Source organism: Balaenoptera physalus (genome assembly GCF_965194825.1).
Source record: "Balaenoptera physalus genome assembly, chromosome: 10".
Lineage (NCBI taxonomy): Eukaryota > Metazoa > Chordata > Mammalia > Artiodactyla > Balaenopteridae > Balaenoptera > Balaenoptera physalus.
In genome coordinates this window covers 56,748,420-56,769,900 of record NC_138889.1, presented here as the reverse complement: position 1 = coordinate 56,769,900, position 21,481 = coordinate 56,748,420, and the positions used below count along the sequence as shown (strand labels likewise).

The following is a 21,481-nucleotide window of genomic DNA, read 5'->3' as shown; positions in this document are numbered from 1 at the left end:
TGAACCACTACCCCACTGAAAAGGTCCAACTGGGTATAGTGAAAAGATAGCTGATGTTCAGACCTCCAGCCCTGATACCCTTTTGTGAAGGCCCACCTCTCCACCCAGTCATGTGCTCATCTATCCAACTCTTTCCTGGACACCTCCTCCTAGAAGTCCCCCAGGCACCTCAAAATGTATGCCAATATTAGAGTAAGCTTTCTAAAACCAAACCTGACCACGTCACAGCTCTGCCTGAAACTTTTCAGTGCCTTCCACTGACAGATAAAACCTAAACTCTTTCAAGGCCATTCATGATCCGATGCCTGCTAACTTCCTTCACCTCTTCTCCCTCTCAATACTGCCACAAATATCCTCAGCTAAGCTACTCCAAACTGTGGTTCTTTCCTAGAAAATGCCAGGATCTGTCTCATCTATGTATTCATTGCAAATCTTTGACTTCCACAGTGGGCTGCTGCAAGGTGCTTGCCTCTTTCTTCCATCTCTGACAATTCAAATCCAACCTCCATCACTCACCTTAAATCCCACTTCCTCCAAGAAGCCACCTTGATCACCCCGGCTGAAAGCAACTGCTCTTTTCCTGAACCCCTGTAGTATTGCCAGGTTCACCGTGGTCATGATCCAATTTACATGGTTCCTGGCAGTGTCACCAAGTGAAGTGGTACCTTGTAAACCTGATATCTGATCCATGGACAGTATCGGCGTAAACCTTGGTAATAGCCAATGGCAGGATTATGCAGGGGATAAGCGTGGGTTCTGAACCCAGAGAAGGCTGGATTTGAATACTCTCTTTTCCAGAGTGCCTTTGGGAAAGCCACTCAAGTTCCCTGAACCCTGGTTTCCTGAGAATAACACCGTCTGCAATTTCAGAGGCTTATATATTTGTTGTTTGAATAAATCATGAAGCACATACATGGAGGAGCTCTGTAAAATGTAAATAAAATTTCCATTCAAAGGATAGTTATTATTTTAAAATTACAAAGTTACCATACCAGCAGTTTGATTCAGGAAGACAGCCAGAGATTTTGTACAAGATATCAGCTTGGGCGTCCAAATAGAAACCTAATTCTGAAGCCCAATTTCAGGAGGGCTTATATTTGCATACTGAAGAGCTCCAGTTGCGACAGAAAATGTTCCAGGGCTGTCAGGGGAAATTCTACTAAATTACAAAGCTGCCAGCTTCTGGTTTATCAACCTTTGACTCTGGCAGTATTTAGTAGCATGCCTGTTTGGGCCCAATTTCCCCGGCTTTGATTAAATGTTAGGAAGTAACCATCTCATTGTGTCTGAACCTCCACACTACTTCCCAGACAACTGGTGGGCTCTTCTCTGCCTCCTTCTGACACATCCACTTCTTTCTCTGCTTCATTGTCAGTCTCTTGGATATTTATTATTCTGAACTTTGATTTTAGGCTGTCACTTGCCGTCGGGAAAGGGCACAGGAAATGTCAAGTCTCAACGGACATGATTCCTTGGGTGAAATTCTAACCTCGAGTTTCCCCTCCCATAACATACCTATACAGAAATAGCCCAGTCTGATCATTTCCTTTTGATGTTTAATTGGATGTCGGTGCTGTGCTTTCTGGGTTGAGAAGCTAATGCTTCTCAGAGAGGGAACAATTCCGGCTGCACAAATGAGACTTGTAACAGGGGAGAATGCTCAATGCTGAATCTAATTTTCCCTCCCATCCATGAACAGAAGACAATTTCTCTGGCATTACAGCATCTCACTCAGTCTTTCTGTCATTAGTAAGAATTAAATTCTGTTCCCTCAAATCTAAACGTAATTATATTTTGCCTCATAAATAAAACTGAATTACCATTTTCAAAATTTAGCACTAATGCAACTGCTATGTTTAGAGCTTTAATTTTTTTTTAACCCTGTTGCTACTTTCAGCTTTTTTTTAAAAAAAAAAATTGGGCTTATTTTGTTATCAATTGTGACTTCATTTGGTAACAGAGCTTTTCTGTTCCATATCTACCTGGTCATTATTGTTATTAATTATGCTTTGTGATTTGCTTTTCTTTTTGGTAGGGGAGGAGAGTAATAGAGAAGAAATTGGAAGCTCAAAGGATCTGAGTCTGAATTTTAGAAGGTCTCGCTAAGCTGAGGCAGGACCTAGGCCATGTTGCACTGACAGAGTTAAAGAAAGAGCCCTGACGTGGAATCTGAGAGGGAAATCTTCAACGCGCATTGAAAGATTTTTTACTTTGAGATTTTCAGCAAGACATTGAGTGGACTCCATGACTGGGGGACCCTGCCTGCCTCTCTGGCCTCACTTCCTCAGCTCCTACTCTCCAGTCAGACTGAAGGAGGACGGCTCTGTACTTCTGCACATGCTGTGCCCTCTGCTTGGACGGCCCTCCCTTCCTTTGCCACCAGGAACCCCACCTCAGTCCCCTCTCACAATCCGGCTCACAAGTCTCCATCCTGGGGAAGACCTTCCCAGGTTCTTCCCTGCCCCCCTCCTGCCCTCGTGCACCCCAAACCCACCATAAATGCGTCGGTCAGAGGCCTTAACACCGCATGACTCCGTGTCACCTCCTGAATGGCCTGAGGCATGTTGATCCCCGGGGCCTAGAATGGTCTGGCACAGGAGAGGTCAGGAAGGATTGTGAGTGAATGGAGTGGACGTGCGTGCTTGTCAGCAGTGGGTGTGCTTCCGGAGCTGTTCTGGGGTGTTCTCTGCGGAGGCTGTGCTCCTCTCTGGAAAAAGCTCAGGAAGCTCAGTCCCTGAGCAGAGGCCAGTGTTAGCGCCGTAGGGCCCTTGTGCTGGTGTCTGGGGATAAATGTGTCAGCACGTTAGTGACTCTTCACTTAGACTCGATGACCAGAGTCGGGGGCTGGGGGAAAGGGGTTGGGTAGAGAGTCTCAGTAACCACAAGAAAACCGAGCCTCCGAGAGAGAAAGCAAGTTGTTCAGGTCACATAGACTCCAATCCAGTTCTGGCTCCAGACCTTCACCATATAAACTGCCCTCAAACTTAAATTGCTTAGAGTTGAAGGACTGTTTGGCTAATTTAGATCTAGTCATGCATTCTAAAAATATACATTAATACTTTATTTATTGAGTGCTTACTGAGTGCCAGCCACCATGCTAGGCATTTTATATATACACATTAAAACTAATTTGAAAAACAGCCCTGCAAGGCAGGTATCATTAGCCATATTCTCTGGATAAACTCAGTCTTGAAAATCTAGCTTGGTCCCACTCCAAATCCCATGCAATTCTTTCTGACTGCACGTGCTACGCCCAAATCCATACCACTGAATCTCTAAAAGATCTCTACCTGTTATTCCATGAAACCCAACTGCAATGAAATGACAAGAATCATAAACCACCAGCATGAGCATTTTACAATCAAAATCTCTGCCAGGTACTGCTTCTGGGAGCCAGCAACCCAAAGGAATAAAATGTAGTGAGAGGGCCCTCTCAAATAAGGGTCATTTATGGAAGACAAGATTGGAGAGAGCTCATAGAGAAGTGGAAACGAGGAATGAGTTGATGAGGCTGAGGACAGAGATGCCTGGGCTGGGGTGGAGGGGAAGGAAGACCCGCGTGAGAGCCAGTGAAGGGGCAAATGATGGGTTTAAGGGATCGAATCTGATATGGTATTCTGGAAAATGCCGCAGAGCCTGAAATCTTCTTTAGAAGATTTTAGAAGATTTAGAAGTCATTAGGCTCTGAAAGAAAGGTAGGCTTTTCCAATTTTAAGGACCATCTCAGAGAGGTTAAATTCCTCCCCTTTTCTAAGGCAGCTCTGAACCAAGAGGATGAAAAGCCAACTAAAGCACTTGAGGGGGTGGGTGTGGGGAGGGAGTCCTTCTGTTCCGCAGGGCTACTGAGTGTGCCCCCTTTATGCAAAACCGATGAGGCACCCAGCCCAGCAGGACTACTCCCTGGGGAAGGTGGCTTGAAGGAGGTGAAATGATGCCAGCTCTTATCCGGGAGGGGTTCTGGCCGGCTGGCACTGCCCATGAAATGAACATGGGCTAGGTCTGGAAAGTGAAAGATGGGGCCCAGGAACTTGGTTTTAGCTTTGCAAAGTGTTATGGGGGCGTGGGGGGAGCGGATAAGGTTGGGGGTCAGTGGGGGAGGTGGGTGGACTCCTGAGAGAAGGGATTAGACTGTCCAGCTGGTAGTGTGCTGGGATCTTCTTGGGCAGAGCCTTTGGCTGTAACCCCTCATTCTTCTTTGATAATTCCCTGGATAAGTCATTCATTCAATAATCACTAGAACCTAATGGCTGTCAGGCCGTGCACTAGGGAGAATGACAGACACTGACTTCGTGGGGTTCACAGTTTGGCAAGAGAGAGGCACATTTATAATACATGGCTCAGTACACCAAAGAGCTTAGGAGAGGCCTTGAAGCCAGACCTGGGTTGCATCCGTACTGTGCCACTTTCCAATGGGGAGATGCTGGCAAGGAATTTAACTTAGTTCTGACCTTCAGTTTCCTAATGTGGAAAACAGACCTAGTAATACTTCCTTTATGGGGTTCTTATGACCCTTAACTAAGATAATGGTTGAAAGCACTTAGTTCAGCACCTGGTACATGGTAAGCATTAAGAAATGGACGACTCTCTAATTAATGCTCCATCCTGTGACTTATCAGGAAAAAAGACAAGATTAATGGCAAAGAAACCTCTTTGGATGGAAAGAAGACTTGAGGTAAGAGCTGAGGACTTGGAAACAGAGGGCCTAGATTTAATTCAAATTAAATTAAAGTGATTAGTCACTTCGGGCAAGTCGTTTCCTCTAACTCTTTCCCATCTGTAAAACAACTGCAGTAGCAATCACCACCACCATCATCACCACCACCATCACTACCATCATCATCACCACTATCATCACCATCACCACCATTACAACCACCATCATCACCACTCCCATCACTACCATCATCATCGTCATCATCACCACCATCATCACCACCCCCACCAATACTACCATCATCATCGCCACTATCATCACCGTCACCACCACCATCATCACCATCACCACAATCATCACTACCATCATCACCATCACCACCATTACAACCACAGTCATCACCACCCCCATCACTACCATCATCATCATCACCACCATCATCACCAGCACCAGCACCATCATCACCACCACCATCACTACCATCATCATCACCACTATCATCACCATCACCACCATTACAACCAACATCATCACCACCCCCATCACTACCATCATCATCATCACCCCCATCACCGCCACCATCATCATCATCACCACCATCACAACCACCATCACCACCAGCGTCCCCAAAGACTGAAGCAGTGAAGTTCCACTGGGCCCAGAGCTGAGGACAGAGGTGTGTGCGGGACATATAACCTGTGCTCTTCCAGCCCACAGGAATCGACTTAAACAGCTATCTTATATGGTTTGTCAGGAAGAAAGACCACATCAATGAGGCAGGATTTAAGGAGGAATTTCTGAGATGAGACGGCAAGCCAAGCTGCTGAGAACCCAGAGGCCTGAGTAAACACTTGTGTAAAGTCTGACTTCACTGTTTCCACAAACCTAACCAAAGTGCTGGGAAACTTGTCAGCTCACATTTCATTACAGGCTGGTTGTTGAGGCAGGGCATGTTGATTTAAGCTGCTTTCATTAAATCCTGTTCTCCATGCCAAACAGCAAGACTCTCATCTCAGGCAAGAGATGGTCCTCCTTCCTAGGAGGGCCAGACAGCAGGGGCCCATTTCTGCCAGCCCCACCACCTAGAGTCAGTCCTATAGGATGTGTCTTCCGGCCTGCAGCTCCTGGTGAGAAGGCTCTGGGCAGTGCCTGTGCCAGCCCTGCTGTGCCAGGAGCAAATAACGTAAAAGGTGTGACTTGAGCTACCCTTGCTGGGTGTCTGACTTGTGTCAGCCGCCGTGCTAACCACTTTCTCCATATTTTCTCACTAAATCCTTACAACAATCCCATAGGTAATTTACCTAAAGGAAAGGAGGGGAAGCAGCTTGCTGAAGCCACTCAACTAGTGAGGAGCAGGTCCCCTGAAATGAAGTTCAGTGCCTGTTCACCACCCTGTAGCTGCAGCCCTGAGTACAAAGACAGCTCCCTGGCTACAGCGGCATCTGCTCAGTGAGGCATCTCCTGCTTAGCCTTAGGGCCCAAACTCCATCGTTTTCAAACAGCTTCCACTCAGTGAAAGTGCCCTCAGAAGGAAAGGAGAGGAAGACGTGAGGTGCTCCACCTCTACAGGCCCTGTTCTCGGGCACACCTGCATTATACAACTTAATCACCACATGACCCTCTGAAGTGGGCACTGTTATTATCTCCATCTTTCAGATAAAGGAACCACAGTTGGACTTCCCTGGTGGCGCAGGGGTTAAGAATCTGCCTGCCAGTGCAGGGGACATGGGTTGAAGCCCTGGTCCGGGAAGATCCCACATGCTGTAGAGCAACTAAGCCCGTGTGCCACAACTACTGAGCCCACGCGCCTAGAACCCATGCTCTGCAACAAGAGAAGCCAATGCAATGAGAAGCCTGCACACTGCAATGAAGAGTAGGCCCCGCTCGCCGCAACTAGAGAAAGCCTGCATGCAGCAACGAAGACCCAACACAGCCAAAAATTAAATAAATAAATAAATAAATAAACAAACAAATAAATAAATAAATAAATTAAAAAAAAAAGAAACCACAGTCAAGAAAAGTCAAGTCCCTTGCTAAGGTCACACGGTTAGCACGTGCAGAGCCAGGATGGAGCCTAGGCAGGGATAGCCAGGACAGTAGGGAGAGAGAACCACCGTCAACGCGCTTTCACTACCCTTCAAACTGGCTTCCGGTGGGAAGTGAGAGCCAAGGAGAAGCTATGGCCATGGGGAGGCAGCGTGGGGTGCTGGGCAGCAGGGGGGCACCAGGCTGGGCTCGGACTCCCAGCTTCGGCAGGCTCAGGGTGTCTCAGGTAGGTCACCGAGTCTCAGGGTGAGGATGCGGATGGTACCATACCCGTCATCCTGCCTCAACAGCTGTTGTTGCTGGTGTGTGTGTGTGTGAAAAGGAGAGAGAGAGAGAGATCTTTGTATGCTCTGAAGCACTCAACAAACACAAATTGTTATCACTATTGCAAGGGGAGACAGGAATTTTGAAGTCATCTTTTAAATTCCTGGCCTTGTGGCAATCATGACACTTTTAGTCAGTTATAGGTTAGAGATTTAAAAACTATAATCCACGTTTCTGAAAGGGCACCTTTCATCTTGCCTCTCTCAAATGTCTCCGTTACTATCAAGGGCTCTCACCAGTGCGTGCTGTAATCATGCTCATAACATAGCTAACATTAACTAAGCCCATATCACACGCTGAGTAGCGTGCTACGTGCTTTTTTACTTTATCTTAAATAATCCTCCAAATAATTACTTTCCAAATACTAATCCCAGAAAGTAGGTACGCTTGTTATCTCCATTTTACAAGTTACAGAAGTGAAGCAACTTGCCCAAAGTTATAACTAGTAAGCAGCAGGGCCAGCATTTGAACCCAAGACTGTCAGACTCAGAGACTCTTCTTATCACACGGAGCTCTCTGCCTTAGCTTGTGAGGCCATCTGTTTGACAGCAGCTATGGGGAGTGAGAGGCACAGAGTTGAGGAAAATGAGCACTCGCAATTCTATTTAAGGCCCTTGCAATGGGTCTGCTGTCTCCTTTTACAGGGCCAACTCAGGAATGCCTAGTGATCGCACTCAAAGTTACACCTGCCTCCGTCAGAGGCTGTGGAATCTCATCAGGGATTAACAATGCACGGACAGTTATAGTTCTATCAGAAACTAGCTTTGTGGCCACATAATGAACAATACAACCCCAGTGTAGCTTTCGGAGGAGCATTCCTTATATTGCTATAAACAGAGCTGTATATAAAGACTTATTCCTAAAGATGCAGACGTAGAGAATGGACTTGAGGACATGGGGAGGGGAAGGGTAAGCTGGGACGAAGTGAGAGAGTGGCACGGACATATATACACTACCAAATGTAAAATAGATAGCTAGTGGGAAGCAGCCACATAGCACGGGGAGATCAGCTCAGTGCTTTGTGACCACCTAGAGGGGTGGGATAGGGAGGATGGGAGGGAGACGCCAAGAGGGAGGAGATATGGGGATGTATGTATATGTATAGCTGATTCACTTTGTGATACAGCAGAAACTAACACACCATTGTAAAGCAATCATGCTCCAATAAAGATGTTAAAAAAAAAAAAAACGGAATTATTCCTAAGACATCTGTGTTCGTGATCACGTCTTTACACGAGCTTTGCAAACAAGGATAAAGTCCACTTTAGGCTGCGTACTGAACATCAATTCTCCATTCAATGGGGAAAGGTAATTCAAAGTATTCCAAAGGCACAAATGCTGCACTGGATCTCATTTTTACCAAAGGTCTCAACCGTCTTTCCTGATCACCACCAGAACTGTTAATACACAAGACGATGATCTGATGTGAACTTCACTTTGTTTCGGCAACGTGGTGTGGTGGGGAACGTGATTCAGGGTGAAAAACAACGTTGATGCAGATGCTACCACTTCTTAGCCACGTGTCCCTGGGCAGGATTACTTAGAAATTTTCTGGGCCTAAGCTTCTTTATTAGTTGATTTCTCTTCATGCGTTTGTTTGCTCTGTCTCCTGCCCCCCTCTCCAGAATGCAAGCGCGCCAGGGTACAGACTTCCCACCTCTTTATCCCCTCTGCCTTGTTCAGTAAGTATTCACTGAGTAAAATACTATATAAATTGGTAAAATGGGGATGATGATGCCTTTCTCACAGGGTTTTTGTGTGGATTTAAACAGTGGATACTGTCCAGATGAGATACTAGAAGCAACCACACTTCCTACCTACCAGTACTGTGCTAGGTGATTCACCTATGTTCTCATCTAATCCTCACCTTGAGAGGGCCTCTAAATCTTAAAGCGCTTATAAACAGAGGGTGCCAATATAAGCATTCTGTGAACTTTATATGTGTAAATTCTGTGGTGAACCGAATACCAAAATTAAGAACACATTCAGGGAACCCTCCTGCACTGTTGGTGGGAATGTAAATTGATACAGCCACTATGGAGAACAGTATGGAGGTTCTTTAAAAAACTAAAAATAGAACTACCATATGACCCAGCAATCCCACTACTGGGCCTATACCCTGAGAAAACCATAATTCAAAAAGAGTCATGTAGCACAATGTTCATTGCAGCACTATTTACGATAGCCAGGACATGGAAGCAACCTAAATGCCCATCGACAGACGAATGGATAAAGAAGTTGTGGTACATATACACAATGGAATGTTACTCAGCCATAAAAGGGAACGAAACTGAGTCATTTGTTGAGACGTGGATGGACCTAGAGACTGTCATACAGAGTGAAGTAAGTCAGAAAGAGAAAAACAAATATCGTATATTAACGCATGTATGTGGAACCTAGAAAAATGGTACAGATGAGCCGGTTTGCAGGGCGGAAGTTGAGACACAGATGTAGAGAACAAACGTATGGACACCAAGGGGGGAAAACTGCGCTGGGGTGGGGATGGTGGTGTGCTGAATTGGGCGATTGGGGTTGACATGTATACACTGATGTGTATAAAACTGATGACTGATTAAAAAATAATAATCATGAAAAAGAAGAGAACACATTCAATCATGTGTTCGTCATCCATTCACTCATTCATTCATTCATTCATTCGTCAGAGTTTTTTGGGAAGCTGCTGCGGGCAGGCCCATGCTGAGCCCTGGGAATGTGGAATAAGACACGTTTGCTGCCCTCGTGGAACGTGCCGTCTCGTAGGGGGTCTGGCCAGAAAGGTGGGTGAGGGCCGCACCAGAGCACCCTAAATACCATGCTGCGTTTGGACTTTATTCTGCAGAGTGGGTAAAACCAAAGGCCCGTCCCTGCGGAGCTCAAGGAGGCACAATGTTCCCCATGGCCTTGCCTCTAGGATGGCCATCGTAGTGTGAGAGGCAAGGCTTCAATGAATCACATCTATCATCATTAACATGGTTAAGGGGCGATGTTTTGACTCTCAAGGCCACCACTCTGAAAGGAATGATGTGACTATCGGATTTGTGAATCCTCTGCCCCTCTAAGAGTAGAGGTGTTGAAGGCTGGAGTTCAGGGGAAGAAGAAAAGCATTCAGAGAACAAATGTATGGACACCAAGGGGGGGAAAGCGGCAGGGGGGATGGGGGTGGGGGCGATGAACTGGGAGATTGGGATTGACGTGTGTACACTGATGTGCATAAAATGGGTGACTAATAAGGACCTGCTGTATAAACAAACAAACAAACAAACAAAACAACAACTAATACTAAACTTTCTTTGGGTTATTTGTATGGAAATACGTTAATATAAATGTTTCAGACATTACATGAAATTTCTAAAAAATCTTATATGTTCTGGTATAATGTTATAAGTCATAATTCTAGTTATGACTTTAAAATGTATATCTCAGAAATAACTAAATTTCCTTGTCAACTGCATTATTATGAACTTTCATCAAATCTTTAACCGTGGTCATTTCTAAGTCTTTTGTCATTTACAGACAGTTCTGGGTGTACTCTGATGCTTTTGCAAAAATGTTCCTATAAAAGGGTTTCATCTTCAAGGAATTCATGCAAAAGACTCTGACAAGTACAGGTTTCTGGTAACTGACCATACTGCTGAACTGAATGAATAAGCATTTTCAGAACTCTAATGGAAAACTGATGAATTCATCAAAGTGCTAACAAAAGATCAAGATGAAAAAAAAAATTAATTACATGGGACTGAGTGAACTGATGAGGATGATTATAATTTTTGTGACTTTCTGTTTAAATTAAAAAAATTAAAAAAAAAAGAAAAGCATTCAGAGACATGGGTAACCCCCTGCTACATGACCAAGGTCAGGGTCAGGGCCCTGAACAGGACTGAACGGTGTACACGTCACAGTGGAAACCTCCTCCCTCCATCTGAGCTGTGCCCTTATTCTCCCCACATTTACCGACAGAACAGTCGTGTCCAGTCCAGTTTGGGTCACAGCTGCAAAGCCCGGTGTCTGGGAGGAAGGTTCCGTGGCCCGAACACTGGTCCAAGCACGTGGCCCTGGGCGTCTCACAGTTGGTGCCTCCCCAGCCCACAGAGCAGTGGCACTCGCCTCTCACGCAGACCCCCCGGCCCGAACACGTGGGGTCCATGCAGTCCACTGCAACACGGAGGAGAGATAACAGAGGTAAGTATCGGACCAGCAAGGGTGAGGCTTCTTTAAGCAAACTGCTATACTTTGTAGTGGAGGAGCTTCACATGCTCAGCGAGAAGGACCCAGATTTCCGTGGAGAGGTCACTTGGTGAGGTGAAGAGAATAACTCTAGCAACGGTAGATCTGGGTTCCCGACCCTACCCAGTGGTTGACTGTTTAACCTCTCAAGTCTCAGCTCCCTCACCTGTAAGACGTGCATACATATTTGTACCTCTTGACCTTTGTACCACATAGTAAGACATATGTATAGAGCAGCCAGTGCCTATCCTAGATGTCTGTAACAACTGCAACAATGGAGGACAAGACTATTTTGTTCATGTCTGTATCTCCAACCTCCTAGCACATGGGAGGTGCTCGAAACATCACTGGAGAACAAACTATTAGTATTTACCACTTCATAAATGCAGTTTTATTTCCGCGAATGTGGGATTAAAATAAAGAGATTCCTTAATTTAAATGAGAATTTATTTTGCATTTAAATTCCCTTAGATTTTACCATCTTCCCAAAACTCTGGAGAATGATACAAACTTTCACACCTCATTTTCCAGACACACATTTGTCTGGAAATGTTTCCAGGCAAACATTTCAATGACTATTCAAAATTATATATGATGGCTGTGTTCAGCTTCTCCTCAAGTGGGGGGTGAACTACAAAGCTGTAGCTCACAGCCAAGCAAACCCCCAAGCAGGGCTCTTAGGGCCCAAGGTCAAGGTGGTCTCTAGAGACCTCCCAGAAAGAGGGAGGAGAATAATATTGTGGGTTACCTGCTCTCTGCTTATACAGTAGGAAGTATCTTATATACTTCACCAGATTGTTTTCTCAATAACCCGATGAGGTACAGAGGAGAAAAAACTGAGGCTCAGAGAGGTAAATAATTTATATGGGATCATAGAGCTAAAATCTGCCGGAGAGGACTCTGAAGACAGGTCTGTCTGATTCTGAATCCAGTGATATTCCTGTTCCTGGGGCTGATTTTCCTAAGTCAAAGCTTTAGTTATGGGGTTACACAAAGTAAACAGAGCACTTCACGGAAAAAAGAAGAAGGGCATTGAGGGCTAACTTAGCATGTGGCTCCAGTGCATGCAGAAAGTGCGAAAGGCAGCAGAGAGGAGACAGAACCAGCAAAGGGCTTGTCCATGTTCTCTACTCAACCAAAGAGTTGCTAGATCATTGTAGGGAGGGAGGGGATTCTATCCGTCTTGCCAATGGAAGGGGAGAGTGGAGTCCTGATGGGGCCCAACATGCAGCTGTTGTTAAAAGTGTTGATGGAGCTGCTATGAATGTAGTCAGGTTCCTCCTTGTAGGGGCTCAGGAGGAAGCTGTATGCTGCTGAGGAAAGAATTTAGCATTCGACTCTCTGAGGTCCTAAGTTCAAAGGTCACAGGACAAGCTGTAATGGTTCCATGACCACGGTCAAGTCACGTACCTGCTCTGAGCTTCCCTCTATAAAGCAGGTCTGGTCAAATTACCTACCTCTCAGGTGGCTATGAGGACCAAACGACACTGACGATTTGAAAGGACAGTATAAACTGTAAATTGTTGCAAAGAAGTTATCTGTCCATTTTATCAGGACATTCAATAGCATGCCTTGGGCAGACTGTGGTCAGAGCTCATTTATAATTCAGACGTGCTTTTACTTTATTATCAATTAAATTTTATAACCCAGTATATTTGACTTTTGCACAAAAGAGTGGGGAACTCGGCCTGGGTATATTAGAATCACAGACACAAATGGGCAGAGACTTTACAAAGAGCATCATTCTGGGAACAGGCTGTTCATTTTGAGGGTCACCTCATTAAGAAAGCTCTTTCACTATTTGGGTTTTTAAAGGAGTTCAACGTAATTACTTCAGGGATAAATGGGAAGATCAAAGGTCAGGAGCAACCATTTGATAAAAACATAATAACAAAAACAACAGTAACAATAATATTAGTGTTAATTTAGTTCCTCTTCTATGCCATATCTTGCTATTAAACCTTTTGTATGCATTATCTCACTTAACCCTAACAACAACCCCTTGAGGTAGATACCATTACTATCCTCATTTTACAGATGAGGAAACTGAAGCACAGAGGTTAAATAACTTGCCCAAGATCACACAGTGGTTTAAGTGGAGGACTTTAAATTTGAAGCACTCTTCTCTGGTATAGATCCCTTGCTATTTCTTCTACAACCTTACTGGTTCCAAAATACATGAGCACATGTATACAGACATAGCACACAGAATGGTTAAAAACAGAAATCAAAAGAAAACAGCACAACGAAAGAAACTGGGCAAAGTGGAAAATTAAGAAAGCCAAATGACGGCAAAGAATCTCTTTTCTTGCAGTCTCTGGACACGACTTAATAATAATGGTTTAAACATGACCTGTTGGAGTTCCTGGTAATTAAACATGATAAAAATAATAATAATGATAAATTTTCATGACCTGCCTCAGATCTCAGAACCTCAGAAGGATTATTCTGGCCCATTAGCCTACTATGATAATTCCCTAGATCCAGAGAGTTTTCCAATTTGACAGGAAACGACTCAGCAGTTCCTATCCCGAGGCCTATAAAGGTATTTCCCGTTCAGTGAGTGCCTGGACCCCAGCTTGGGGTGGAAGCTGTCTCTGAGCCGCCCTCGAGGTTGAATCTATAAATCTGCACTGTTAGCGGAGCAGGTTGGAGGGTGGCAAGTTTAGCAAGAGGCCCTCGGCATCACAGTCTTGTTCCTCAGACACAGTAAGTCTGATAGGGACCCAGGAACCAGCAAAGTGAATCCGATGCGCTCAGAAGCTGGTCCAGGCAGGGAAGAAAGAGCAGAAAGAAGTGATGAGAGGCTACCTCCAGGCAATTCATCATCAATTAACCATCACTTCGGAAGGTCAACTTGACAAAGCAAGTGTGGAGTGCAAAGGGAGTTTTAAAGAGGACTGCACCTTGGGGCGGTCTAGCAAACCTTGGCTGAACTGGCTGAGATTCCTGCCAGAATGCTGTCCTGGCTGATCCCAAACCTAGGGCCATTATCTATGCCACAGTGACCCTCTGCCCAAGAGGTCCCACACAGACTGTGCACCTGCCTTCCCCTTCTGGGGCCTCTGGGGAGACTGGAACCCTAGGGTGAGATTAAAATGGTCTCTTTCCCTCACACTGGGTTAGTTTCCCTAACAATATTTATTTTGCAGGGAGCTGTGTATAACGTGGGAAGATCGGCGGGCCTGGGCTCGGGGAGCTGAAGGAATACAGGGGAAGCTGGCAGGGAGGTGGGCTCAACTTTGGGTAGAAGACAGTCGAACTTAGTTTCTTCTTAGAAGAGGTGCCAAGCAGTTACATTTTTTTTTTTTTTCCTGTGCAGACCTTGCCATTGAAGCCAAAATTTCTGGCAGACGCTTGGCCCATTAATGAAATGATGGGGCCTGCGTGGCCAGGCTGCAAACACATCTCTTTTCCCCAAATGTTCCACGCTTCAGTGACCACACAAGCTATCGGACGCGCTTCAGGACCCACAACACAGCAGCTCACTTTTCACTGCAAAAGGCTTAGGTGGGCCCCTCTGCCCCTCCCCCAGCTCCCTCTAAGCGTCCTGCCGGTGGCCCGGTTCAGGCTTTAAAAAACAGGGGGCAATAAACTTCAGAAGAAGGAAGAGGGAGAGAGAGAAAAAAGTAAGCTTGTTAGCTGGTGTCTTATAAATGCAGTGAAACCTGTTAGAACAGAACTGAGAGGGAATGGAAGGGAGGAGAGGGGAGAGGATGAAGGCCCAAGAAAACCCCACTATAAACACAAGAACTGTGCAAGGATGCTTCACCAGAGAAACAGAAATAATGAGAGGAATCAGTACCAGATGGCCCTTCTCGGGAAAGAAAGCAGGAGCGAAAACATTTCTTTTCAAATAATAATGTAGATCAAATTGATAAACAGCTTCTCTCTCTCTCTCTCTCTGTAAATGACCTTGCACTCTGGGGCACCAGCTGATCAGGAGAAGGACAACTTCCCCTCCTTGGCCCACACGCCATGGTGGGGCTGGGGAGTGGGACAGCCCCACTGTTTCAGGAGGAATCTCCTCTTTGTTTCTCTTTCCTTCAGAGGGTCTTCACCTCAAGTGACTAAATGAAAAGGGAAAGCAGAGGAAGGTCACCACTGTCAGGATGAGAAAGCCAAGTTCCTTTGTTCAGGGGCCGGGCTCCTCGTTGAGCTCAGACAGCCCGAAGTAATCCGCATCAAAGTTAATGGGTCTGAATCAGGACCTCCAGCCACTCTCGGGGTTTAGAGACAGCCTGTCTCTGAGGGGTGATGGATGATTTCCAGACACTAATCCCTTCCTATTCCCCACTCTTTTAAAATGGGCCCATTATGCTCTCTCATTTTTTAGGGGAAATGATGCCTTGAGGAGGGGATACTCATTAAATCCCCAGTGGCTTAGAAGACTAGCTCTCCTTGGAGCCTCTTCCACCCGCTGGAGAAGGTGCCAGGGCCCTAGACGGTAGACAGTGGGAGGTAACGACTACTAACATCGTCCATCAGTTTCCAAGCCCATCCATTTCAAAAGACCTTGGATACAGTGAGTGGGGGGTGAAACAAGAAATGTGCTTCAATAGTCCCCAGAATAATGCTAATGATATAAGAGCTAACATTTTTGGAGCATTTCCTATGTGTCAGACACTGAGCTATGCGCTTCACATGAGTCATTTAATCTAGTCCTCACAACCACCCTCTGAGGAAGGAATTCCCATTTTACAGATGAGGGAACTGAGGCTAGTGAGCGGCAGAACGAGGACTCGAACCTACATCTGATTCCAGAGTGTGCACTCCTGATGGCTACTCTCTATTGCTTATGAGAAGACCCCTCCTTTCATCGGGAAATCCCATGTGGTCAGGAGGAAAGAGTACCATGTCTGAGGTGAGAAGATGTGGATTGAATTCCAGCCCTGCCATCAGTAAGCGCTATAACTACGGGCGTGTCACTGCCCTTCCCTGGGCCTCAGGTTCTTTGTCTGTGAGATAGAAGTATTTACTTATCTCACCTGGTTAGGTTTTCTCGGGAAGAACTGATGTCACCCTTAAGTCAGCAGTTCACTTCCTAGCCTCGATCTGCACAGGCATATGTTTACTTTATGAAGGAGGGAGACACGTTTATGAGCACCTAAGAGCCACAAACACGAACACACACACACACACACACACAAACACAGGAGTGAGACTGTGGAAGGCAGTGTATGGAGGTCTACAACAGACTCACACTTCAGAAATGGAGAGCAGAGGAACTTAAAGGGGAGGAGAAAGAACTCAGGCTACGGAGCCAGAAAGCCTGGGCTCAAACCTGGCTCTGCCATCTACCAGCCATGGGACCTTGGGCAAGTCATTTGACTCCCCGAGTCTCAGTTTCCTCAACTATAAAATGGAGATGATTACCCTTCCCTGCTGGGTTTGAAGCTAAATGACACCGGGCTTTTAGCACAGAGGCTTGCATACAGTAAGTGCTCAATACACACACTTCTCTTCCCCTCGCTGAGCAGGACCCTAATTCGTCTGTCTTCTCGCTTTAGGTTAGTGACTGTTGCCGAAGGCGTCCTGGCTTGGGGGTGGGGGTCACAGGGCCGCTCAGGAGGCTCCCTCTGCTCCCTGGATGCCCTCGTGGCCCTGCCCGCTGGCCTCTGTCTCACAGCGAGGTGCCGAGCTGCTTGCCCGCAGGTCTTACCTTCCTCGCAGTTCTCGCCCTTGTAGCCGGGGTTGCAGATGCAGGTGCCCATGATGCAGGTGCCGTGGTTACTGCAGGCCACGTCGATGCACTGGTTGGTGGGCACGTCGCACTCGGCGCCCTTCCAGCCGCTGTGGCACAGGCACCTGCCCTTCATGTACTGGCCATTCCCACTGCAGAGCACGGGGCAGGAGGCTGCAGAGACAGCGCGGGAAGCCTGGCATGAGTCCACGCCCCACGTACCCCATCTGGCCTCGGTCCCTTTCTCTCCTGGGCTTCAGCTGCTTTGCCACAATTCCCACGTGTGTCCATCTGTTTGTTTCTCTCGTTTTATTTCATTCCAGTTAAAACACATCAGGAATTGTGGGTGAAGGTGTACAGTGCAGGGCCTGGCGCAGTTGGTGCCCACGGAACACTGCTTTCCCCCCGTCCCCCTCATATTACTGGCGCTGCACGGTGGTCACCAGCATCCTTAGATAGGAGGCTTCAAGCTGGTCCTTGGGCTCACTGGAAAAGACAGCTGGGCCTCCTGCCCTCCCCGCATCCCTCCTCCAGCACTCTCCTCCTAGCAGCACTGCATTTTGCTTCCCCATTCCTCACGTGCGGGACCACTTACTATCGTCTTTAACCCAGCCAATCTCAGCTTTCCTTGCCTTTCAGGTCTCCACTCAAGCCCCACACGCTGCTGCCCCCATAAGAGAATAGCTGAGCCCAACTTGGCTCTTTAAAGTATTATCTTTCCATTTTGCCACTTAGCGTAAAGGGTTTCGTGATCATCTGTACGAAGGACACTATATAAAAATAAATTATATTGCACTGTGCTGTAAGTACTTACCAGCCTTACTGAGATACAATAAGGCTGCTTTATACATGACTCTTAACTTGAAGTGCATATGGGATGAGACACTAATTCTTGTTAGAAGGCATGACTCTTCTCTCTGCACCACCTTCCCCCTGCTCCCACCTGGCTTTTTTCCTTTTTAAAACACTCAGCAGGTAATCACTGTGCTTCCTCAAGGCTCCTGGCTCTGCTGTCTCACACCGAGTCTATTCCACGTTAGGAAGAATAAGCAGAATCCCCATAGCAGCACCACGGCATGGTATTTGGAGGGCGCTGTTTCCTCGGCCTGGAAAACCATCTCTGCCTTCCACCAATGAACGATTCAAGTATCTCGTCTTAGTTCCAGTGTCACCTCATCTGGGGAGCCTTTACTGGTCCTCATTCCATCCAAGCAAAGACCCTTTCATGCTGATAGATGTTCCCCGCATCTAACCTTGCTCTAGGTGTGCTTCACTTATCACTGACTGCTTTGTCATCATCTATTTCCCTGTCTGTCTCCCAGACTGAGAGGTCCTGGGCTTGGGTCTTGCTCAGTGTTGTAACCTCAGTGTCCAGCACAGGACCAAGCCCTAAAGGGCACTAAGCAAATGCCTGTTGGATGAGGGAAGAGGTGGAGGAACCAAAGGAAAGGGCTATCTTAGCTTCCCCAAGAGGAGTGCCCAATTCTCGGGAGTACAGATCTGCTTTGGCATTTTCCTTGTTAATTCTTCCAGGACAGAAACGATGGCCAAATGCACAGGCAGATCACGGGCAGCCTTTAAACTCTCCCTGTAGTGGTTATCATTAGCATCGTACGTGCCCGAACAGGAGGCAACATGAGTGTCCTGCGTGGAGAAGAGCAGCCTCCCCTCCCAGTCCCTCCCCTTGGTGGCCTCAGCCAAGACTCTGCCTGCACTGTTAGACGGCAGTAGCAACCGGAGCAGCAACTCAGGCCCTTCCACGAGGTCAGAGACGAACCACACTCGCTGAAGACAAACGTCAAAGATGCCTGGCAAAGGCAGATCAGTCCCCTAAGGGGAGATCTACTTTTTAAAAGAACCGCCATGGCCACTCCTCCTGCTCCCACAATGGACATGGGGTTCCCCGTAGCTGCCCTTCCTTCCTGACCTCCCCAGTCATGCACCCATGGATAACACGGCGGGGTCAGCCAGGGCTCTGCCTGCGGACCTCCCTCTCAGGGCTGCAGAGGGCTGGCTCTTGGGAGCCCTTCTCACAGGAGGCAGGAGCTGGCCTGGATTTCTGCGCTTGCTCGGAGAAGTGGGACCTGAACTGCCCACGGGGCCGCAGGGTGGACCTTGTAAGCCCACAAGCGGGGTTCTCACCTCGACCGCAGTCAGGGCCCAGGAAGCCCAGAAAGCAATGGCAGGTCCCAGAGATGCAGTCGCCATTGCCATAGCAGTTGCTGGGGCAGTTATCCACAGATTCTGAGGGAGAAAAGAGAAACAGAGTTGCAAACGGAAGCTTCTTTACCCAAACAGAGGGCCTGGGAATCCAGTCTCAGGTTAACTAGGACCCACACATTTGAGCGCTTCTGGCCCAGTCAGTGAAAGGAATCAATAGAGTTAAAAATGATATATTTACTCTTACTGAGGTACATCTCAACTGACGTTAAGAGACGTGTTTGGGAAAATGTGTGCCTAAACCAATTTTTTATAAATCAAGTTTGCATCTACAAATGCAGTAGAAATTTTTCGGCTACAAACATTGGGAGAAAATAGTGTAACCCATTAGTGGTTATCTTTGGAGGCTGGGTTATGGGGTGATTCTTGTGGTCTTCTTGACACTCTTCTATGTTTTACATTTTTCTCATAATGGGCTGGTGATCCATGAATTTATTTTTTCACAAAGCTACTGGGGATTTGCAAATCTGTCTCTTCCCACTTCTGATTCTCCGTCTATCAGTCCAGGCCCCAGCACCTCTCACCGGGGCTCACACAACGGCCTCATGGCCGGCCTCTCAGAGTCCTCTCCCCCTCTCCCCCTGATTCATTCACCACCCAGCGGCCTGAGCCATCTCTCTGAAACAATCTGATCCTGTCATTCTCCTACTTAAAACCCTTCAATGACCCCCCATTTGCCAAAATGAAAAAATCCAAGCTCTTTCAAAATGCGTCAGAGTTTTCCTTCACATTCCCTTTGCCCTACCCGCGTCCCCAGCATTGGCAATCAGTGCCCACCTTCTGCAGGGATGCTACGTTCTCTAATTCTTCCTAATAGTGTACATTCAGTATCGTCTGTGTGACATGCCAAGGAAATATAGGATTCATTTCAGAAAGATTTTAGTAAAAAATTAATCAATGTTTTGTAGCTCCAGTTAGTAAACCTGTTATCTAGGAAGTCTTTATTTGGAATAGCTCGTTTCTCAATAATGCCGGACATGGAATAAAGGAAGAAGCCACTACATCCTGAATGCCTTCTTTGTGCCATGTATTTCCACAAAGGTTATTTCAGTTCACTGTCACGAAATCTTCAAGCATGTATCAATATTCCTATTTTACAAACAACAAAGAAACGACAAAATGAGGAGGCTGATAGAGAGATGAAGTGACTTGCTGAAGGCCTTGGAGATACTAAGTCATGGATGCTACATCTGAACCCAGGACTTTGGACTCCAACCCTGGTCTTCTTCAATGATGCTATGCTATCTGGGCCTTAAAGGAACTTACTCTTCAGCAGAACAAGGATGAACAAGGCAGATGTGTGGGCCAGTGAGGCCAGTCCTGAAGACAGCAAAGGACCAGTTGGAAGGTAGCGAATTCTAGGACTTTCAGAGCTTGAAGGGATTGAAGAGACCACCTAGTCTAATAATCTCATTTAATAGAGAAGGAAACTGAGACCCATAGGGAGGGCAGTGACTCACCCAAGGTCTCTGAGAGAGTCAGCAGAGTCAAGTTAAAGCAGAGAAAAGGTTAGCGCGGTGGGGCAGAGCCAAAGATTCAACCTGTTGTCTTAGCTCCCAAGTGTAAGTCATGAAGCCAAGACTAAGACCTCTGTTCAATGAGATGTCACCATACGAGACATGAGTCTTACCAACAGGAAAGTTGTGGCTTAACTGGGAGACTGGAATAACAGCTGTCACCCAGGCAGCAGCACGGGGCGTGGAAGCTCTGCCTAGAGGTAAGGAGATCTGGTTCTGGGGCCCATTCTTCTAGAATCATGCTGGGTGACCTAAAGCAACTTCCTTCCCCTCTCTGGGTCTCACCTTCCTCATACGTGACATGAAGGTGATAGCAGAGATGATCCCCAGGACTGCTTCCTGTTCTAAAATTCTATGAGCATCTTGCAGAAAAGGTGTCCTGACAGGGCATCAAGCCTTAAATCCAGGAAATCACTTAGGGGCAATGCAGTGGCAGCTGATATGGGGTAAAACTAGCAGAGGGAAGGCTTCTTGGAGGAGGTGAGCTTGAAGAAGGGCTTGAGTATGGATAGATGGGGGAAAGGTGGGGGGATTTTGACGTGCTCACAGCATGGTGCATTTCCCAAAAAGGTCTTTTCCCAGTTGTCTGCCGTTATCCACTTGGAAAAGACTGAAAACATTTGGGAAAAGGGCTCAAATGTATGCTTCCTTTTGTGAGTGGGTGGAAAATTCCCCTCGCTCACTGTACCTCTGCTAACCTGAGCAGCATACGACACTAACACAGAGCTAAGAACAAGAGGGCCTAGCCTAGCCTGTGTTCTCATTTCAGGGAGTCTGAAGGCGTCTGGGACCCGGCAGAGCGGGGCTCACGAG

At 46.8% G+C, this 21,481-nt stretch overlaps 1 protein-coding gene across 2 annotated transcripts in view; it reads right to left on the bottom strand.

Annotated features, from left to right (window-relative positions):
* Window positions 1-21,481, bottom strand: part of TENM4 (teneurin transmembrane protein 4) — a 740,746-nt gene that overhangs the window by 134,619 nt on the left and 584,646 nt on the right. For both annotated transcript variants that reach the window (XM_082410302.1, XM_082410301.1), the window contains 3 exons: window positions 19,074-19,175; window positions 16,911-17,105; window positions 10,976-11,176 (listed from right to left, as the gene is read on the bottom strand). In XM_082410302.1, coding sequence (XP_082266428.1) covers window positions 10,976-11,176; window positions 16,911-17,105; window positions 19,074-19,175 — 498 coding nt within the window. The remainder of the gene's footprint in view (window positions 1-10,975; window positions 11,177-16,910; window positions 17,106-19,073; window positions 19,176-21,481) is intronic.